Here is an 18,291-nt window from a genome sequence, read left to right as displayed (position 1 = left end):
TTGTTTAAATGGATAAATCTGGGATGACTCACTCACAGCCAGACACATTCTCATTTCCTCCACCCACCTTCTACATGTTATACTGAGAGATAGTCCACCCACATCCTTGTGTGCTAACCTTGACAGTAAACCAAACAGAAGGTCAGTACTGTGTCACACTTGAGGAAACATCTAAAAAGTCCATAGACATGAGCTTGTCTGTTGATGACCTCCAGAGGAACTTCCTGCCAGACTGAAATCACTCAACACACCTAGGTAGCCTGTCTCTTTCCCTGCCACCTGTCTGTCTGCTACATGTCTGTCTGTTACTTGCTACCTGTTGTCTGTCTGTTACCTGTCTCCTTACTTGCTGCCTGTCCGCCCACCTGTTTACCCACTGCCTATCTGCCCAACCCTTCTCTGCTACCTGTCTTATCAAAACTGAAGGGTTTGCTGTGACAAAACAATATTGTTGGAAAGGAGATGGTGTAGATCTTGGTCTATCAGATATATGATGCTTCATCATAGTGCCATACTGCCATCTAGTGCTGACTGAGCAGAACAAACACACACACACGTTGTTTAAGTATATAGGACAGAGTACCCATCATCCATTACTATGCCGTATCCAGCACCACTGGTAGATGAGGCCATGTTAATACAGAGGATCATTTACATAATGAGAACAAGTGCATATCTGTCTTCTTTAAAAACACACACACACACAATCTGCTCTCCACAGTAAATCTACGCAACACTTCTGTGTGGCATTTCATAAATCTATCACAAATTACAAACACCCTTCAGATGCTATACACAAGTGACGGTAAATTTTCCAGCTTAATTATTTATTTCAAAAGATCTGTTCATAAAATCGAAACGTCATAACAAAATCCATACAAAAATATTAAGAAAATGTACAGAACAATATTGTATTTTCAAACAAGTTAAAACAAACTTAAGCAAAACAATAACATTAGAATTACCATGTTTTTGTACATTCTTTTTTTCATTTTTTTAATTTATACATCCAGAGCATGAACAGTTCTAAAAGAGATTCAAGCATCAATTCAACATCGGGGAAACATTCCAGAACTATTTACAGTTGAGCCAGTCAAGAGAAGGGCTTGATCGTATTATCCTGTTAATTTACAGTACTTTCTAGAAGGGCTGTGAGGCTGCATGTTACCTGGGGGCCAGCACCCAGAGGAGAGGGGGACATGGGGGGGGGGGGGGGGGGGGGCAGTGTAGCTAGGCTAGGTCCAGCTCTGGGTTTGTCTTCATGATCTTGCTGGGCGTCCCTAAACACGACTCCTGAGGGGGGAGGGATCAGTAACGCTGAGTCAGAGCAGTACAACATCACAGAAGCCAATAGACCATGGCAGTGCCGGTTTATCTGCTAGTCGGGTCTGGATCAGTCTCGTGTGTGGAGGACCAAGACTATGCTTCTAATTAGCAGGCCAGACTGGCTGGAGCAAGACAGGCTTACCTCTGAGGCCTTGCTGACTTTGGAACAGGGTGTGCCGGAGTCTGAGCTGCCAGGGAAGTCTACATCCAGCTGGATGTCCATCACATCTCCCAGGTCTAATTCCTCTCTGGAAAAACACAAGGACCCAACAGCATGGGCACACAGCAGACAACATGTGTGTAGCATTGTGTGCGCGAGTACATGTCTCTTCTCTGGCCTGCAGTGGGGTGTGTGTTTGTGTGTGTGTCTTTGTGTCTGTGTGTGTGTGTCTGCGTGTGTGTGTGTGTCTGCGTGTGTGTGTCTGCGTGTGTGTGTCTGCGTGTGTGTGTCTTTGTGTCTGTGTGAGGGACACAGGGGGAGGCATTTCTTCAGTGAGAGTCAATGTACATATGATTCAAGACACATGCATGTCTCATGTGACACGCATACGCCCGTGTGTGTGTCTTACATGGCCTGCAGGTCGCTTCCCTCCTGCGCTGGGGGGTCCCACGCATGCAGCTTGACCTTCCAAAGCTTGATCTGCTGGTCCCAGGAGCGACGGCTGTACTTCTTAAACTTGTTTGGGGTGCGGGGGTGGATGCCAGGCTGGCGCAGATGTCTGGGGGAGGCAGGGCATTTTAGAACAGGAGGCATTTCAGAGTTTAATGGCGGTATTAGTGACATGAAAGGCGTTTCCAGAGTGTAACCCCACACGAGCCATTATAAACCTAAAAAAAAACACAGCCTTTGATTCCTCACTTCCTAAATGATCCCTGAATGGACATGATGCAATACAATGTAATCGCTTCTCTGGAGTTGCTACTAAAATCAGACGTTTTTGGTTTTGTTAGACCAGGCCTATACGGAGAAACGTTTTTTGATCCCTCCTGAACGCATCAATACCAGTGTGTGTTACATGAGTAATGTTTCAGTCTGCGTGTGGTGTTTCAGTCTTGTATGCAGCCCTCGAGGAAGAGTACACCCTGTGAAGAGTGACCGGGAGTCCCTTTAGGACCTACCTGGGCACTTCCTTGATGTAGCGGTCGTAAGCCAGGGTGTTTTTGCCGTAGCTTATCTGCTTCTGTCTCCTCAGCAGCACCGACTCGTCCGTCTCCATCTCTCCTGCAGGGACAGGAGACTCACGAGAGTCCGAGCTGGAAGCGGGAGAAGCAACAAAGAAAAACAAACGATGATCTCACGGGGGGGAAAAAACAATGAGCGTGCGTCAACGCGACCAGGCACAGAATAAGCCTGTCCACCGGTAATCCCACCCATTCATTCTTCTTCTCCTCCTCCTTATTTCCTACCTTTCAGTGGAGGCCTTCCGTTCCCTCTGGGAGAACTCAGCCGTCAGTATCCTCCTCCTGTAACTGAAAACAACACCACCTTAAAGTCGGCCGAGTCATCGAGTGGCCACGCCGGAGCCCCAGTTGACAAAGAGGCGGTTGCGTGTGCATTCAGGCGCACTGTGTGCAATGCTAACCGTTGCATGTCGCGCCGTACGCTGGACCTCATCTCGTGCTCGTCCACCTCGGAGCCCCAGTCAGCACAGCGAGACATGGGTCCCTCTCCCTCTGGGGTGGTGAAGCTGGGGGAGGGGGGAGACAGACAGAGTCTCATTAGCATTAAAGCCATCTGGTCTTTCTCTGTTTATTGTTCTGTGGCACTTCCCTCATTAACAGGTTGTTAACAGGTATTTACATCCTTAACATGAGCATGCAATGTATTAAAGGCAGAAACATCTTTTCGACTTTTGTTTTAGTTGCTGTTACAATAGTGCCTGTCACCACCCTTTAGCTGGTTGGATAGCTACCTGCTTGGTCTGCCGTCTGAGTTCTCGCGTATGCTTTCTTTCTCGTCGGTGGGTTCCGGCTCAACGTGGGGCCTCAGGCTGCCGTCCGCGCCTCGTTTACGGCAGTTGGACCACTTTGAAGGACCCTTGTTTCTGGAGACAAATGGACATGGATTATGTGTGAGAGAGGTTGTGCAACAAATATGCCCTACAGCTGCCAGAATGTGTTTTTATTCGAATAGCTTCTTGTTTGTTGTTTCAAATTGTAAGTAACGTTACTTTGTTTCAACAGTAGCTAGTAGCTGATGTGTTTGGATGCTGGCATTTGTTAACGTGACGTCGTTAGCGCCAAAAGGAGTTTGCATTGTTAGCAAGCTAGCTGTTTATCATTCGGCTAATTGTTACACTAGTTAGTGGTTATCAACTACAATACAGTTGCTGGAGATCAATGCTAAACAATCACATCACTTTGAAATGTGGAGATGTCTATTGAAAAGCAAGACAGCAGCAATAAGCAACATTTCTGTTTGTAGTGTGGCAAAGCTGTAACTTTTGACTGCTGATACAGCTAGCAAGCTTTCCAGTGCAATGCAAACGCAACATAGCTAGTTACCTAATGCCATGATCGGTTTCTGGTTAGCCATGTTATTTACAAGATATCAGGTTTTTAGAACACAACACAATTTAGGAGGAATGCTAACCTCTAATGGAAATACGTTTACTAAAACGAGTGATTATTTTGATGCACCCGTAGATTGCCAAATTCGATATCGAGCTAGCCAGATCATGCACAGCTAGCTAGTCTACCATCAATTCGCGGGAGAGCACTGGCGCGAGAAAACCCAATGGTTTTAACCAAAACTGTAACAACAATAAGAATCTATGCTTGAAAACAGACTGTGATTTACTCACCTATTTTCATCGCCGTTAAAGTCGGCGTCGGTGTGTCTGGTTCCGTGCCGGTAAGACATTTTGGGGGGAATATCGAACAGAAACGGTAGAATGCTTGCTGTTGCTTCAGTCACAAGAACAGGAGTGATTACCCGGTAGTACGGATCGCGCCAAGAGGTTGGAACTTGACAGAAGGGGGTGGGACTTAAGGCACATTTGATTATTATGCGGGTGCGGACCAAAAGCATCATTTTCGTTTACGCGATGAAACCTGAGACACAGTTCAAATAACGCATCTCTATAACTCTGTGTTTCATCATCCATTTGCAAATAAAACTAATTAAATAAAATCATGACCATGTTCTGGCTATGGCCTGCACCTCTTTGTGTCACCGACCGTCCCTGAAGGAGTGGACCCCCTAACTGCTCCTACCTTCGTCTGGGAGTTCTTCCCTGGTCTTCTTTCAGGGTTTAGGTTCTTGGTTTAGGTGCAGTTCTATGGGCTGATGTGAAACACTTTGTGATATTGCTTGTTAAAGGGCCTATACAAATACAAAGTGATTGGATTTCATATGAATTTCCATTAATTAATGAATGTCCATCCAGACAACGGCAATTGTATCCGTCACATAATCAGGCCACAGACAAACAGTCAATATATATGGTATATATTTAATTACAGGTAGAACAGCATAGTAGTGTTGAGGTAGCAGATCGCCTTTTCCCCTAATTCCATCATGGTAGGCTCTTGAGCTCACAAGCGTACTTGAAGACACCGGCCTACTCACCAACACCTAGGGTCACCACTATATCACAAAAGAGACACATGAAAGGATCAATTCTAAAGAAAGTATTTTTTTCTCTCTATATGTATTTTTTTTTACATATTCTGGAAATAGAGACAGAGGAAAAATGTAATGTGTAATGCATGTTTTATTCAATATGTTTGATTCCCAAATCCCAATCTAGCCTTGTGAGTTGTACACAGTCATATATAGAGAATAGCAGATCGTAACTTTTCCGTTTTCGGGCTCTTGCAGTACTGGAACCGTCACGAGTCATTCAAGCTGCCAAAATTATACTCTGTTAATCCAACTCACCAGTCTCACAAGGATAATATATTGGAGAAATGGGGGAAAAATTGAAAGAAAGGTCAAATCAGACCACTGTGAATAAAGAACAGATGTCAGTGTCTCTGTTGAGACTTCAGGAGTGACGCTTGACAGAAGGCACTTTTGGAACTTTAGCTGCTCAGCAGCTCTAAACAGGTTTGAGTCGATGAGATGACGTATTACTGAGTCACGTTGGCACGAGGAAGGCTCCAAACCAAGATGTTATAAGCCATAGTCCTCTGGCTGTCTGTTGGGGGGAGAACTTGGGTCTCATTATATGAGCGCTCACAGGCTGGTGAAGAGGGGTAAGGACAGTCAGCCGGCCCAAGGGAAGGGACATGAACAGTCCGTATCTGACAGAGAGAGGCACCTGACGCCCAGAGGGTCAGTGGACCTGACAGACATCCAGGATGCAGAACTTGGCCCTGCAGGTGGGGCAGGGCACCGTGCTACCCAGCCAGGTCTCTGGGTGCTGCTGGTCCTGGCGGCTGGCAAACCACTTCCCCAGGCAGGTCAGGCACCACATGGGCCTGCAGTAGCACTGCTGACACTCCCCATCGCCTCCCTCGGCATCTTCCTGGCACAGACGAAGGAGCTTGATGCCTGCTGGGGCCTGCATGCAGCCGATGCACGCTTCCAACTCCTGGGAGACACACAGGCACACGCACAGATAGATAACCATTTGTGCATTCACATTCATAGATAGAGGTAAGTCATTTTTAACAACCCTGGAAGGCTGGTAGTCCTGGTTCGAGTCAGTTAATTGGGTACGAGTGAGTTAGTAGTGCTGGCTGTATGGCACTGGTTAGTTAGTAGCCTGTGTGTTGGGTTGGCAATTAGTCAGTGGTGTTCTGACCTGTCTGCTGGGTGGCTGGTATGTCTGGTTAAGCTCCACCTGGTTCTTGAAGGTATCTAGGAAAAGGTCACTCATGGTCTGGTGGATCACCACGTTGGCAGCGTTCCTGACTGGAGCATGTAGCTTCTCTCTCAGCTCTGCATACTCTGTAGAGTTCAGCCTAAACACACACACACACACAGGAAAGCCCATGTAACCAATTTAACTTAACTTTTGTAAGTCCCTACCTCATTTTTTTTATTTTTGTGAAACTATATGTTGTCTTGCACATTTGCGCTTTTTCTTGGCCAGGTCGCCGTTGCAAATGAGAATATGTTCTCAATCGGCTCACCTGGTTAGATAAAGGTTTTATTATTATTATTATTGATCAAACTTACTCCTCAGTATACCTCCCAGCCATGCCATTGAATTGCTAGGTTTTTCATGGTGTAGCTCGCTAAATCTACGTTTACGAAAGGTGGTCAGTTGCATGTAAGTCTGCGGACCCCAGATTAAACACACACACTACTGCTCTGACCTGATGTGGAAGGTCTTAACACTGGGGTTGATGCTGGCCACGCTGAGCGTGAGGATCTGAACGGGCGTAGCAGAGTCGGGCACCAGCTGGTGTTGGCGTGACTCTGTGACGGTAAGGTGTGTGTCCTGCTGCTGGGCCACGTGAACATGGTACGTGGTCACCTTCAGGATCCAGGTGTCTGTGATCACAACCCTGGCACCCGGCGCCCCCGTGGCAAACTTGTCGATGCGGCGGAATTCGGTGTTGATGGAGACGGCCACGGTGCCCCAGCCAGACTGGCCCAAGGCGTGGGCCTGGAGGGTTCTGGAGATGGGGTGGTTCCCCCAGCGCCGGCCCGACCAGTAGATGACAACGGCCCAGCTGCAGATCTGCAGGGTCAGGCAGAGAAAGAAGAACAGTCTCCATCCCTCGCTCACCTGGTGCACGTAGATAAGGTTCTTCTCTGGAGCAGCAATGCACATACCCAGGTAGTAACCTGGAGGGTCACACAAACACACACATTACTGAAAGTCTGAACACTGGCACACACCAAAACACAGAGAAAGCTGAATCATAGCGTATGGTGCTTTGTGATTCTGTAAGCTAGGTTGCGATGTGTGATTCTGCTTGTTGAGCCTTTCCACTGCTTGTTCGGTGGAGGGTAGGCTACAGTTCACCCAAATAACTTTTCTGTAACTCACCCAGAGGCAGAGTGGAGTGGACCAACAGGGTGACGCTTGTCCTCCTAACATGGTACTGGACGAAACCAATATCTTCACTGCCGAGCCATCCCGAAAACAGGTTCTGCACCGTGAAACCGGCAGATCTAAACTCACTCGGCGTAAAAACGAAACAGAACGCAAATACTATGTACGTCAACGTAAACGTTACTTCTGGACTGTCCATGTCAAGTGTAGACGGTACACGTACTAAAACTAATTAATGTTTACGTTAGTTGGGACAGAATGAACGGTACAGTCCACGGAACAAAACGGGTGAATGACAACTTCCTGTGCCACGATGTCGTGAAAGGCACATTTTCAAAGTAAAAGTCCGGGTGCTACTCTGTGTTAGTGTGAATTGCAGTTTTGTTGTTTTGTTACCAAGAAATGCAAATGCAGCTGCGATATTAAAATGCCTGAGGTGATTATGTGTGGTGACAGTTATCTTGTACTTAGCCCAGCATATTCAAACGTTGTGAGGGCTGACGTGCTGGGCTGAGATAATTGCCCCAGTCACGGCTGGAAGCAAATCGTGTGGATAATCCTGGACTCGAGATGGTAAAAGTCAGGGGCGTTGTTAGACCCTTTTTACTGGGGCACGTGCCTCAGTATAAATCTGCTGTGCCCCAGTACAATCAAAAGTTTGAGTTTTAACAATTTTCTTTATTAGTCAGTGCATTAATTTAGATTGATAATCCCGGAAAAAAAATAAATGCAGTACTGCTCAACGGTTGTAAAATCAAAGCAGTTTAACCAAAACACAAACCGATGCCTGCAGAATTCCATGTCACCGCACTCTTCTGAGCATGCCAAATACCCACTGCAGCACGCACACAGATGTCCAGGTGTCGGACTCGGGACACAAAAATTGAGGTCGGCTCAGAAAACATTACAAAGCTAAAGAAAAAAATGATAGGCCTACCGATCATCTTAATTTGACTAAAACACAAAAACAGTATTTCATGAAGCTCATAAAACAGTAGGCCTATTTGCGCTCAAATGAATACGAAAATGAATGCACGCTGGCATTAACTATTACTGTCCCTGTCAAAGACCGAGGTGAAGTTCGTTTCATATTAGACATTCGTCTCACATTCGGAAGACGCTACTTTGCGGTGTCTGTTAGGGAACGGGTGAAAACTTCCCTTACCATTTTGAAAAATTATGACTTTTATAATATTTTTATGAATATAAAACCTCAAATGAACAGTGGAGTATTCCAACAATGTCTATACCTCTCCCTGCCACCAAAGCTGATATCAAACCTGCGTCCCTGAACTGTTGTATAGTGGGTTAAGCAAGGGGAGTTTCCATAGCCAAGTAGTGTATTGTGCAGAGCACGTTTGGAAGAAACAAATTAATAGGGGCCTGTGCCCCAGTAGAGTTTTATGTCTAACAACGCCTCTGGTAAAACTGGAGGATGTGGTTGCAGGAGGATACCAGGGTTGCTGAGCACAGAGACCGGCACGATGCCCAGGTGGTGGCATCGGCACTCCATAAGTAAAAAAAAAAAAAAGCCTTAGGTCTACCTCAGTATTCACAGCCTGTTATGAGAACCCTACCTCTGAGAGAGCAGCCTGCAAGTGTCCTATAACTTGAGTTCATAGAACACAGTCTTTTTGCAAAATTACATAAATGTAAACATAAATAAATAGCGTCATAGAGTGTGTTTGGATGTCAAAGACAGCAGCACTTGGGAGACTTCACATTCAGAGACCTCCATGAATAATCTGATCATGCCCGAAAGACACGAAGGTGACAGTCCAGCAGGTGGCGCTGTGTGACTGAAACGGTGGCGTCAAGTGACGGTCACTGGTTGAAGTTCTAATGTGGCATGCAAGGCAACCCGAATAACATAAGGAATGAAAGGATCTCAGTATTTCGTACTCTGGTGAATTTAAAGAAGGCAAACATAAGCAGTTGGGTGTTTGGTGTATTAGAAAATATATTTAGATCCACTTGACGGGGGTAGCCCGAATGATTTAATTCTGTTACGATTATTCGTAAGAATATTAAGACACAATTTTGACACTTCCGTTGAAACCTTATAACACTGTAAACTAAAATACCCTGGCATGATTGATTTGCATGTGCTGTGGCCTCTGAAGACACTGGATTTGCCTACATGACACTGATCCAGTCAAAGTTCATTACTGACCTATCAATCATGTAGCCCGCTGACACTTTCAGACTCGATGTTTTATACGATCGGTAGGCTCTGGGCGGTCTCACCACGGGCAGCGGGGCGTCTCATCTCGCCGACCGGCCGACCTACCGACAGGGGCTCCTCTGTAGAGTGAGCTATAAGCAAACACAGATGAGCCGTTGCATGCGCACACATTCACATTCACTTAAAAACTGCTGGCAGCTCCTGATGGCTCTCCAGAAGACGCCAGGAATCCACCGAAGCAACACGCGCCTGCACATGCAGTCTATTCTTAAATTCTGTTAGAGCTCGTGTTGATGAAAAGGCTATCTTTGGTCTGAATCGTAATGGTGTAATGCTCGAGGGCTCGCGCAGTGATACGTTATTAATGTAGTTACACAGTGGGATATCATACGTTGTTGCGCAACCATCAGCCAGTCTAACTGAATCTATAGTTGCGGTGTCAGTTGATCAGTAGAAATGAGGAACCCGCATCTTCTCAGCGACGGGTGGAAGATCAACGGAAAGGATGCATCGGGGAATAAGAAATTCAAGAGAAAGGGACGTGATCCTAAACGTGTCAGCGAGGTCAAAAGTTTCAATAACGATTCTAGAACGGACGAGGACTCTATGGGTGAACTGATGGAGGAGTCGTTCCGATCCAGCTCACTGCACGGTGCGGCTCTTTCGCTGGCCTCATCCCTGGGCTCATCAGGTAGTCAGAACGTGGCTATAGATATGAGGATTAACGCAGTTCCAACCATCACCGGGACTCCCCCTGCTGCCCCGCCGCAGCCCGGAGCCGAGCCCGCACACAGGGACAGTTTCCACCCAACATTTCCTCAGGTCACGGCGTATGATCATCAGTCGTACGGCTCAGAGCACACTGTACAGTCCCGGATTGTTTTGTGCCAGCCGCGCTCTGAGCGGTCCCTGTCCGCCGCCTCGCAGGCGCCTTTCAGTAACAACACTGGCGAGGAGTCGCCAAGGAGACGGCCGGGGGAGTCGTCTGGCGTCGTGACCGAGATCAAAGCCATCCAACAGACACGGAGGCTACTAGCGAACGCCAGAGAGAGGACCCGCGTGCATACCATCAGTGCGGCCTTTGAGGCGCTCAGAAAGCAGGTATTCCCTCTGAACACACTGAACATACAGAAGGACAAGGGTCTCCTGTGCTGAAGGCTGGCACTGACCACCTCGTAACTGTCATAACCAGAGGGAATCTGACAAGGAGAGACATGCTCAACTTTATATCTATTTGGTATATTTTTGCTATGGAGCCATGGGTAGTTGTATAGCAGGAGTTGGTATAAAGTTCAATAGTATGGTGTTGTTGGTGGAAAGCTCTCTGGGTGTCTCATGCTCTTCCCCTGTCACCTGTTAGCCATGCCCGTGACCAGCTATCATCATAACACAATACATTCAGGTCGTGGGGGATCCCCAAGGTAGGTGATGGGTGGCGTTGATGTAAAATAGCACGGGACCCAACCACGGGATGGTTGGTCCCTTAACTTTTATGGGGGGTCTGCCCCACCGTAAATAATACACTGGATCTAATTGACAGTTCCGGAACAGCATGACCGAGAAATTAGAGTGATGCTTTGACCAAAAGAGGATTTGTCCTGTTAAAACGACTTATGAGAATAAAACCACAAAGGGACATATTCCAGTGTTTGTACTTTTGCCTGATTGAGGCTCTGTTGTTGTTTACATTTTACAACGTAACATTTCTTGATGATCCATTAATTCGACCCACAGTCAGCTATCTCATACTGCAGTCATGGCTCCAGCTGACAGTGTCTGTCCTGTCAGTCTTTGACAAGTCTCTGACAGCTGTCAGACTGTCCTTTTTCAGTGTCGCCCTGTCCATGTCCTTCCTGTCACTGTCCTTCCTGTCCATGTCCTTCCTGTCACTGTCCTTCCTGTCCATGTCCTTCCTGTCACTGTCCTTCCTGTCACTGTCCTTCCTGTCCATGTCCTTCCTGTTACTGTCCTTCCTGTCCATGTCCTTCCTGTTACTGTCCTTCCTGTCACTGTCCTTGTCCTTCCTGTTACTGTCCTTCATGTCCATGTCCTTCCTGTTACTGTCCTTCCTGTCACTGTCCTTGTCCTTCCTGTTACTGTCCTTCATGTCCATGTCCTTCCTGTTACTGTCCTTCCTTTCACTGTCCATGTTCTTCCTGTCAATGTCCTTCCTGTCACTGTCCTTCCTGTGACTGTCCTTCCTGTCACTGTCCTTCCTGTCACTGTCCATGTTCTTCCTGTCAATGTCCTTCCTGTTTATGTCCTTCCTGTGACTGTCCTTCCTGTCAATTTCTTTCCTGTCAATGTCGGTCTTGTGTAGTCTATTTTCTATTTACAGCAGCCTTACAACTGAAGCCGGCATCAATGTGATACCTTATACACCATAGGGTTAGGGTTCCCCTCCAATACCACACACACACCATGGTCTGGACCACCATCAGCCTGCTCCCTCAACACCCAACCCCACACCCCACAGACACCCACTCATCCACGCACCAAGCTACCCAACCAAGTCAATCAGTCATCCACCCACCAAGCTACCCAACCAAGTCAATCAGTCATCCACCCACCAAGCTACCCACAAAGTCAATCAGCCATCCACCCCTAAACACCCACCCACCCACTCACCTAGACACCCATAGATTCGACCTGCTGTCTCGTGCCCCCTCTAACCAACCTCATGCCTGTCACCCCTCCCCCCCCACCCCTCCAACCTCCCCAGGTGCCGTGCTACTCCTACGGCCAGAAGCTGTCCAAACTGGCCATCCTGAGGATCGCCTGCAACTACATCCTGTCCCTGGCCCAGCTGGCCCAGCTGGACCTCAGCCCAGAGCACGGCAGCATCAGCTTCAGGGAGTGCGTGGAGCAGTGCACTAGGACCCTGCAGGCCGAGGGACGCTCCAAGAAGAGGAAGGTAAGAGGAGATGGGGTTGGGGGGTTGGGGGAGGGGGGGTGGGGGGTGGTAATGGGTATCGAATGGGTCAGGGTGAGGGTTATTGGTTGCCTGCTGACAGGCTGAGATCATATTGGGTGCGAGCCTCGGTTGTCTGTCGGAGGCTTTTTGTAGAAGCGTCGAAGAACCAAAGTTTGATGGACCCTAGCAGCTTCACTGCTGTCAGGAGGTACTGAGCCCCCTGAGCACCCGGCACATGTTTACACAGTCACAAGTGATCGCCAGATCGGCAGTCAGGTCAATAATGACTAAATGTACACACACACACACACATGCGCGCACACACGTTCACACACACAGAACGTCACTCCAATCAGTCAGATGTGAGTCCGGGTGACAGAAGCCTTGAGTTTCCACCGTAACAAAAGAAGGGAGCGCTCTCTCTGCACCCCCCCCCCCCCCCCCTTTATCTCTCCAATTAATCCCTGCATTCCTTCTCCTAATACGGGTTCCCATTAAATTAAATCATCATCAACGGGTGTTGGAGACAGGACTGGGTGTCCTGCCAGGTCCAGAGGTCTGTAGAACACAGCAGAAGCCAGCAGAAAGGGTTCCCCGGGTGAATAAAGTCCTGATTGATGTTCCTGAGCGCAGCATTCTGACACCAGGAGCCTGTAAACTTAGGGTGAACTTCCTACTTCTCCCTAAAGGACCCTCTCTTCTTCCTGTAAATGATCACAGATAGTTCAGTAAAACACACACACACACACACACAGAGAAATCACACAACAACACCCACGCACAGGGCACAAACACACATGTAGGACTCGGACCAGGATGGTTCTGACGAAGATAAGCATCCAACTTCTTACGCATGTAGGACACGCACACACAAGACTCTGGGACAAATCCTTAGATTGAGTTCTTCTTAAATCATCTGTCAACATTCTTCGCTCACACTTCCTCTCACCCTCTTCATATTTGTCTGTCACTCACTCTCTCACTCCTCCCAAAAAGTCTAATTTCCCTCACTGTATCTCAACTTAGACACTTGTATGGCGAGCAGATGTTTGATATCAGTAAATAACCTTGTGTACAATTATTACCCTAAGTAATCCTTTAAATGTTCAGACGTGTTGACTGTAAACACACAGTAGCAGCTGCCTCTCAGTGAAAGCATATTCATCTCCATTTACACTCAGAGCAGCTACTGTTGCTGGGTAAGACAGGGACTTGGCTGTGTAGCCTAGATATATTCTAGTATATATATACATGTATAAATATTAATATATATATCTTCTTTAAAGAAAATAAGAAAAAAAACATCCTGATTGGATAATACTCGATGAAACATAGTTGTTTATTTGTTTTTAGATTCAACATATCCTTCCTAACTAATGTACATGCATGTAACTTTCCTTTCCCCTCCCTCCCTCCCTCCCTCCCTCCCTCCCTCCCTCCCTCCCTCCCTCCCTCCCTCCCTCCCTCCCTCCCTCCCTCCCTCCCTCCCTCCCTCCCTCCCTCCCTCCGTCCCCCTCCTCTCGCTCTCCCTGTCTCTGTCTCTCTCTCTGTCTCTCTCCTTCTCCCTGTGTGAGCTAATGTGTTTCCCTAGCATAAGCGCATTCAGAAGGAAACTAGCCGCGCAGCTCCCCCCCCCCCCCCCCCCCCCCCCCCCCCCCCCCTGGCAGTCCCAGACACCAGATGTTCCTGCGCTGGCTGGGAAGTCCTGCTGGCGCCACGGAGGGCAGAGGGCAGGGGGAAGGCACGCGAGCTGGAGCCCACAGAGACGCCTGGCTGCAGGAGCTGGCAGATTCCCCAGCCTGCTCTGCTCCGCTCCGCTCTGCGCCCGGCCACATTCCCCAGCCCTCCCTGGGCCATCTGTTCCAAAAAAACACTTTGAAATGAAAAAAAAAAAAAGAAAGAAAAAAAAAAAAAGCTCCACTGATCATCACTCTCTCAGGATACGGCTCTGAGAGCAGCTGTTACTGGGGCCGGGGGGAGGTGGGGAGGGAGAGGGAGGGAAAGGGAAGGGAGGGAGGGAGGGAGGGAGGGAAGGGTGAGAGGGAGGGGGTGGGGGGGGTAAGAAAGAAATGCCTTTGTCAGTGAGAGCCAGTGAGTCTGGGGGGAAACTTTCCAAGGGAAAAAAAAAAGTTTGTTTCTGAGCAGCGGCATACTGATTAAAGGCATGAAGCTGGATGTGGAGCAGTTCTGGCTCAGTTCTGCCCTCACAGCCTCAGCCCAGCTGCCTGGAGAATCAAACTCATACCACTACATTCACATTTACGAATTAAAAACATGATGTCTTATTTGATTCATATGATTGTATTCATATGATATTTTTCAGGGGCTTTTAGCTAGATTAACTAAGTATGTTTTTCATGTTTTAAACGAATAATAGTTTATAAAGAAACCGATATGTGTATTGCCACCTTATTTGAGTGAAAGAGGGAAGAGAAAGAGATACAGAAGAGAGAGAGAATAAAGAAGAACAAAGATGGAGAGGAGAGTGAGAGGGGAGAATTGTGTGTCTTTATAGAAAGACTACACAGGGAATGTTTGGCCCAGTGTTTCTCAAACACACCATGAGAGAGCCAAGGAATGTTGTTGTGTCCTACTGGAACCCCCCTTCTGACACTTCAGACACACACACAGAGAGACACACACACACACACAGAGAGAGAGAGAGACACGCACACACACACACAGAGAGAGAGAGACACACACACACACAGCCATCAAATCCCAACAACAGATCGATTCCAGGAATACTTCTCTCCCCTCTCCCTTCCTCCTTTCGCATCTTACTGCCCCCCCCCCCTCACCCCCTACTGTATGCACAGACACTCAGTCAGCACCTATGATGTCACTGGTTGATATTTATACTTCTCTGTGTACACATCCTCTCCGCCTGGTGGGTCTGTCTATCATCTGTCTCTGCATATATCTATCCACCTATCTATCTATACATATATCTATCTAATATATATCTTGATATAACATCCATCCATCCTCTCAATGGTTATATAGCTTGCTGATCATGTGTAGCCAGTCCAGGTGTTCATGTTTACATGTGTTCTATTGCAGGAGTGAGTTCTCCAAAGCTCAGAAGAGACAGGTCGAGGAAGAAGAGGACAATCATCCCATTGACAGGAACCTGAGGTGATCACCCTCCTCCTTCTCCTCCTCCTCCACTGCTGCAGGTCTTCCTCACGGCAACCCTGCAGGTGAATATCCCCTCAGAAGGCAGTTAAGTCCCAGGCCTGGTCAACCAGACCTATCACCACACTTGTCTTTCATCAAATGAACTCAGGAGGGTTTATCAGGCTGGCTGAAAGTCAGGACACCAAACTTCTGGTCCTCCAGGCATACAAGAGCCTGTTTCTTTTCACTGTATCCCAAGATGAAGAGAGGCTCGCTGGGTTGCTGGCTGCCTTTCTGTCTGCCTGACAACTTGGAGCCTGGAGCCAGACAGCACGGACAATGGGAAATAATATGGAACTGTTCTCTCTTCCCGATGTGGATGGAGGGTTATAAGTTTAAAAGTGGCAGAACAGGACTGCAAATATCCTTGTGGTTCAACTTCAGTTAGACAAAGACTACAAATCCCATTTAGCTGGACTTGACATCCTAGTGCCTTTTCGTAGTCTTTAATATTTTCTTGGCAGAATGCATTTATCTTTGCTACTTGATGGAATGTACAAGTCATATAACATATACTGTATTGGTTGGAACATACATGGAATTGTATAGAGATGTATGACATTACTATATGAAATTAGGATATCTGAGAATGTCTAACTGGACAGTTTTGTTAGACACAGGAGTAAGAATACTTTATTATGCTTTAGTGTTAAACAAGCTCCTTTCTGTCTATAAGCCTGCAGCTTGTGTCCTGGTAAAAGGCACTTTAAAACTCCAATAAAGGAAGAGATTTTAACTTATTTCAGTGAATTTGTGCCACTTGAAAAAGAGACCTAAAATCAATGTCCCCAAAAGCAGCACTTTACAATAATGTAATTTGACCTAGAACATTTCTGTAGCTCATAATATCATAGTGACTTAACAATGAACATGACTGTTGAGTGTGACTGATTTTGCTCAAAATATCTGCTTCATCAGTACAAAATGTTTTCCAATTCATAGAAGCCTCAAACAGGCCTACCAGGCGGCATTTGCTCTTCCAGAGACAACTTACGACCAGATCTAACAACAGGAGCTTGGTCTTTTGGTCCCACAGCGTTCAGTCGAGCTCACAGGCGGAGAAAGGGTGTGTGTGTGTGGGGGGGGGGAGGGGGGGTTGCGTGTTTTCCACCGCTGCTGCAGCCGAGTCCTGGACGCCATTCAGCTTTTTACAGCCCAGCAAACGAGGGCTGGAGCCGTGCAGGAAACACTAGTATCCTGTATACACAACGGCTGTCTGCTGGAAACAGGCCGCAGCGCCGCTGGTGAGCTAGCCGTCAGTCAGGCGGACATCTCCTCTGAAGTCACCCGCAGGACTGACACCGCGCAGCCCCATTTCAACCGGTTAAAAATCCAATAAAAGAGACTTTCAGACTGTTGATTTATGATTAACGCTGTCCATTTCTTTATTGTAGTTATCCCTGAATGGTTACCCTGTTCTTTTTTTAGAAAGAAGTATGGACATCGTTCTCATCATATAGATTTACAAAACAGTGACAGACCAATAAACGTAGGCTTCTACCCTGATGTGGTAGTCTGGACCGAATTTGACATGCTGTTTTTTATGCTAACACTGCTGAACTGAAAGACAAACAAATGTGAATGAAAAAAACTTCAGGGTATGTCCAGGTAGACAGCTATCTCTCCTCTTGACCTGGGTCAATCGCAATTTGCACGATTTATCGCCTGGTGCAATTATTCCAATCCAATCAGTCCAACATATGCCAACTGTGAAGATAAATTACTTACATAGATTTTAAATACTTTGTTAACAGATCTATGTCATTGACCCATGTACACATGGATCTACAGTGTAAAATCTATTACCTTTAGATCAAGCTACAGAAAGAGGCTCCAGGCATCTGCTTTGATAATATGCTGCTTACGCCATCTGGTGGCTGAATGTTGGAACTGCAGGTGTTTGGGTCTGAAGTCACTGGTACCACTTGAGGTTTATTTACTGTAATGTCTCATTGACAGTAACAAGCCTTAACCATGCAACTTTCTCTACCAGCAAGTCATTATGTCTGGACTGGCCCAGCTAATGTATTTGACTTATTTTGTACTTCTTCACAAAAACACTACAACTGACACTTTGTAATCGAATCCAACATTCAGGCATTTCGCCGTAGAAGTAAAAGAAAACTAACGACAATGTCGTTCACAACATTCAGTCTATGACTAGAGGCATCTTGAATAAGTAACCCATCACAAGGATTGAATTACAGATACGGAGGGGAAGGCGTTCTCTCCTAACCATCAAGCACCAAGTTTAGCTGCTGTGCCTTTATTGTATACACAGTAGTCTATGGGCGGGTAGTGTGGCTTCAAATGGATTTGGTTGGGTTAAAATTCATGTAGTTCCTGGTAGTGTCACTTGTCTACTTGTTGAACTTCTCCTTCCGTAATGATGGCTTTGCTTCTATAACTGCCTTAGGAAGGCTTTCCGATGTTGGAAACTTGAAATCGATGTGAGATTTGATCCCATTCATCCACAAGACATGAGTGAGGCCAGGCACTGGGAGGTTAGACCTGGCTCGCGTGTGGAGTGAAGATGTCTCAGAATGTGTACGCAGGAACGCATCAGGAACTGTGTGGAGAGGGCATGTACTTCCAGAGCTCCGTATGACATATTGCAGCCCTCAGAATGTTTAAACTGAACCCACCAATGTTGTCCTCATTCAGCCCCTCAAAAAAGTATTCTGGTTAAAGCTGCAATAGGTGACATTCTAAAACAAATTCCGACCAGAAAA

At 47.0% G+C, this 18,291-nt stretch overlaps 3 protein-coding genes across 5 annotated transcripts; 1 reads left to right on the top strand and 2 right to left on the bottom strand.

The window, feature by feature from the left end:
* Positions 1-810: 810 nt before the first annotated feature.
* LOC124467753 (stem-loop binding protein) lies at positions 811-4,262 on the bottom strand. Of its 2 annotated transcripts, none has more exons than XM_047020165.1 (8): positions 4,131-4,262; positions 3,240-3,371; positions 2,910-3,014; positions 2,734-2,796; positions 2,446-2,580; positions 1,896-2,045; positions 1,469-1,574; positions 811-1,293 (listed from the first exon to the last, which is right to left on the bottom strand). In XM_047020165.1, exons 1-8 carry the CDS (start codon positions 4,187-4,189, stop codon positions 1,231-1,233), a joined length of 813 nt encoding a protein of 270 aa, XP_046876121.1. In that variant the 5' UTR covers positions 4,190-4,262; the 3' UTR covers positions 811-1,230. The 2 variants fall into 2 exon arrangements, with proteins under 2 accessions (XP_046876121.1, XP_046876130.1); XM_047020174.1 differs by having other exon boundaries at positions 2,734-2,790.
* Positions 4,263-4,767: 505 nt separating this feature from the next.
* tmem129 (transmembrane protein 129, E3 ubiquitin protein ligase) lies at positions 4,768-9,557 on the bottom strand. Of its 2 annotated transcripts, XM_047019563.1 has the most exons (5): positions 9,454-9,557; positions 7,275-7,399; positions 6,595-7,069; positions 6,078-6,237; positions 4,768-5,864 (listed from the first exon to the last, which is right to left on the bottom strand). In XM_047019563.1, the coding sequence occupies exons 1-5, from the start codon at positions 9,462-9,464 to the stop codon at positions 5,607-5,609; spliced, it is 1,029 nt and encodes a 342-aa protein (XP_046875519.1). In that variant the 5' UTR covers positions 9,465-9,557; the 3' UTR covers positions 4,768-5,606. The 2 variants fall into 2 exon arrangements, with proteins under 2 accessions (XP_046875519.1, XP_046875509.1); XM_047019553.1 differs by lacking the exon at positions 9,454-9,557 and having other exon boundaries at positions 7,275-7,692.
* Positions 9,558-9,619: 62 nt separating this feature from the next.
* On the top strand, positions 9,620-16,820 carry atoh8 (atonal bHLH transcription factor 8). Its single transcript, XM_047019588.1, has 3 exons — positions 9,620-10,566; positions 12,188-12,379; positions 15,443-16,820. Exons 1-3 carry the CDS (start codon positions 9,922-9,924, stop codon positions 15,446-15,448), a joined length of 843 nt encoding a protein of 280 aa, XP_046875544.1. The 5' UTR covers positions 9,620-9,921; the 3' UTR covers positions 15,449-16,820.
* Positions 16,821-18,291: the final 1,471 nt, after the last annotated feature.

Source organism: Hypomesus transpacificus, chromosome 1 (assembly GCF_021917145.1).
Source record: "Hypomesus transpacificus isolate Combined female chromosome 1, fHypTra1, whole genome shotgun sequence".
In the NCBI taxonomy this organism is placed as follows: Eukaryota; Metazoa; Chordata; class Actinopteri; order Osmeriformes; family Osmeridae; genus Hypomesus; species Hypomesus transpacificus.
This window is presented reverse-complemented; position numbering and strand designations above follow the sequence as displayed.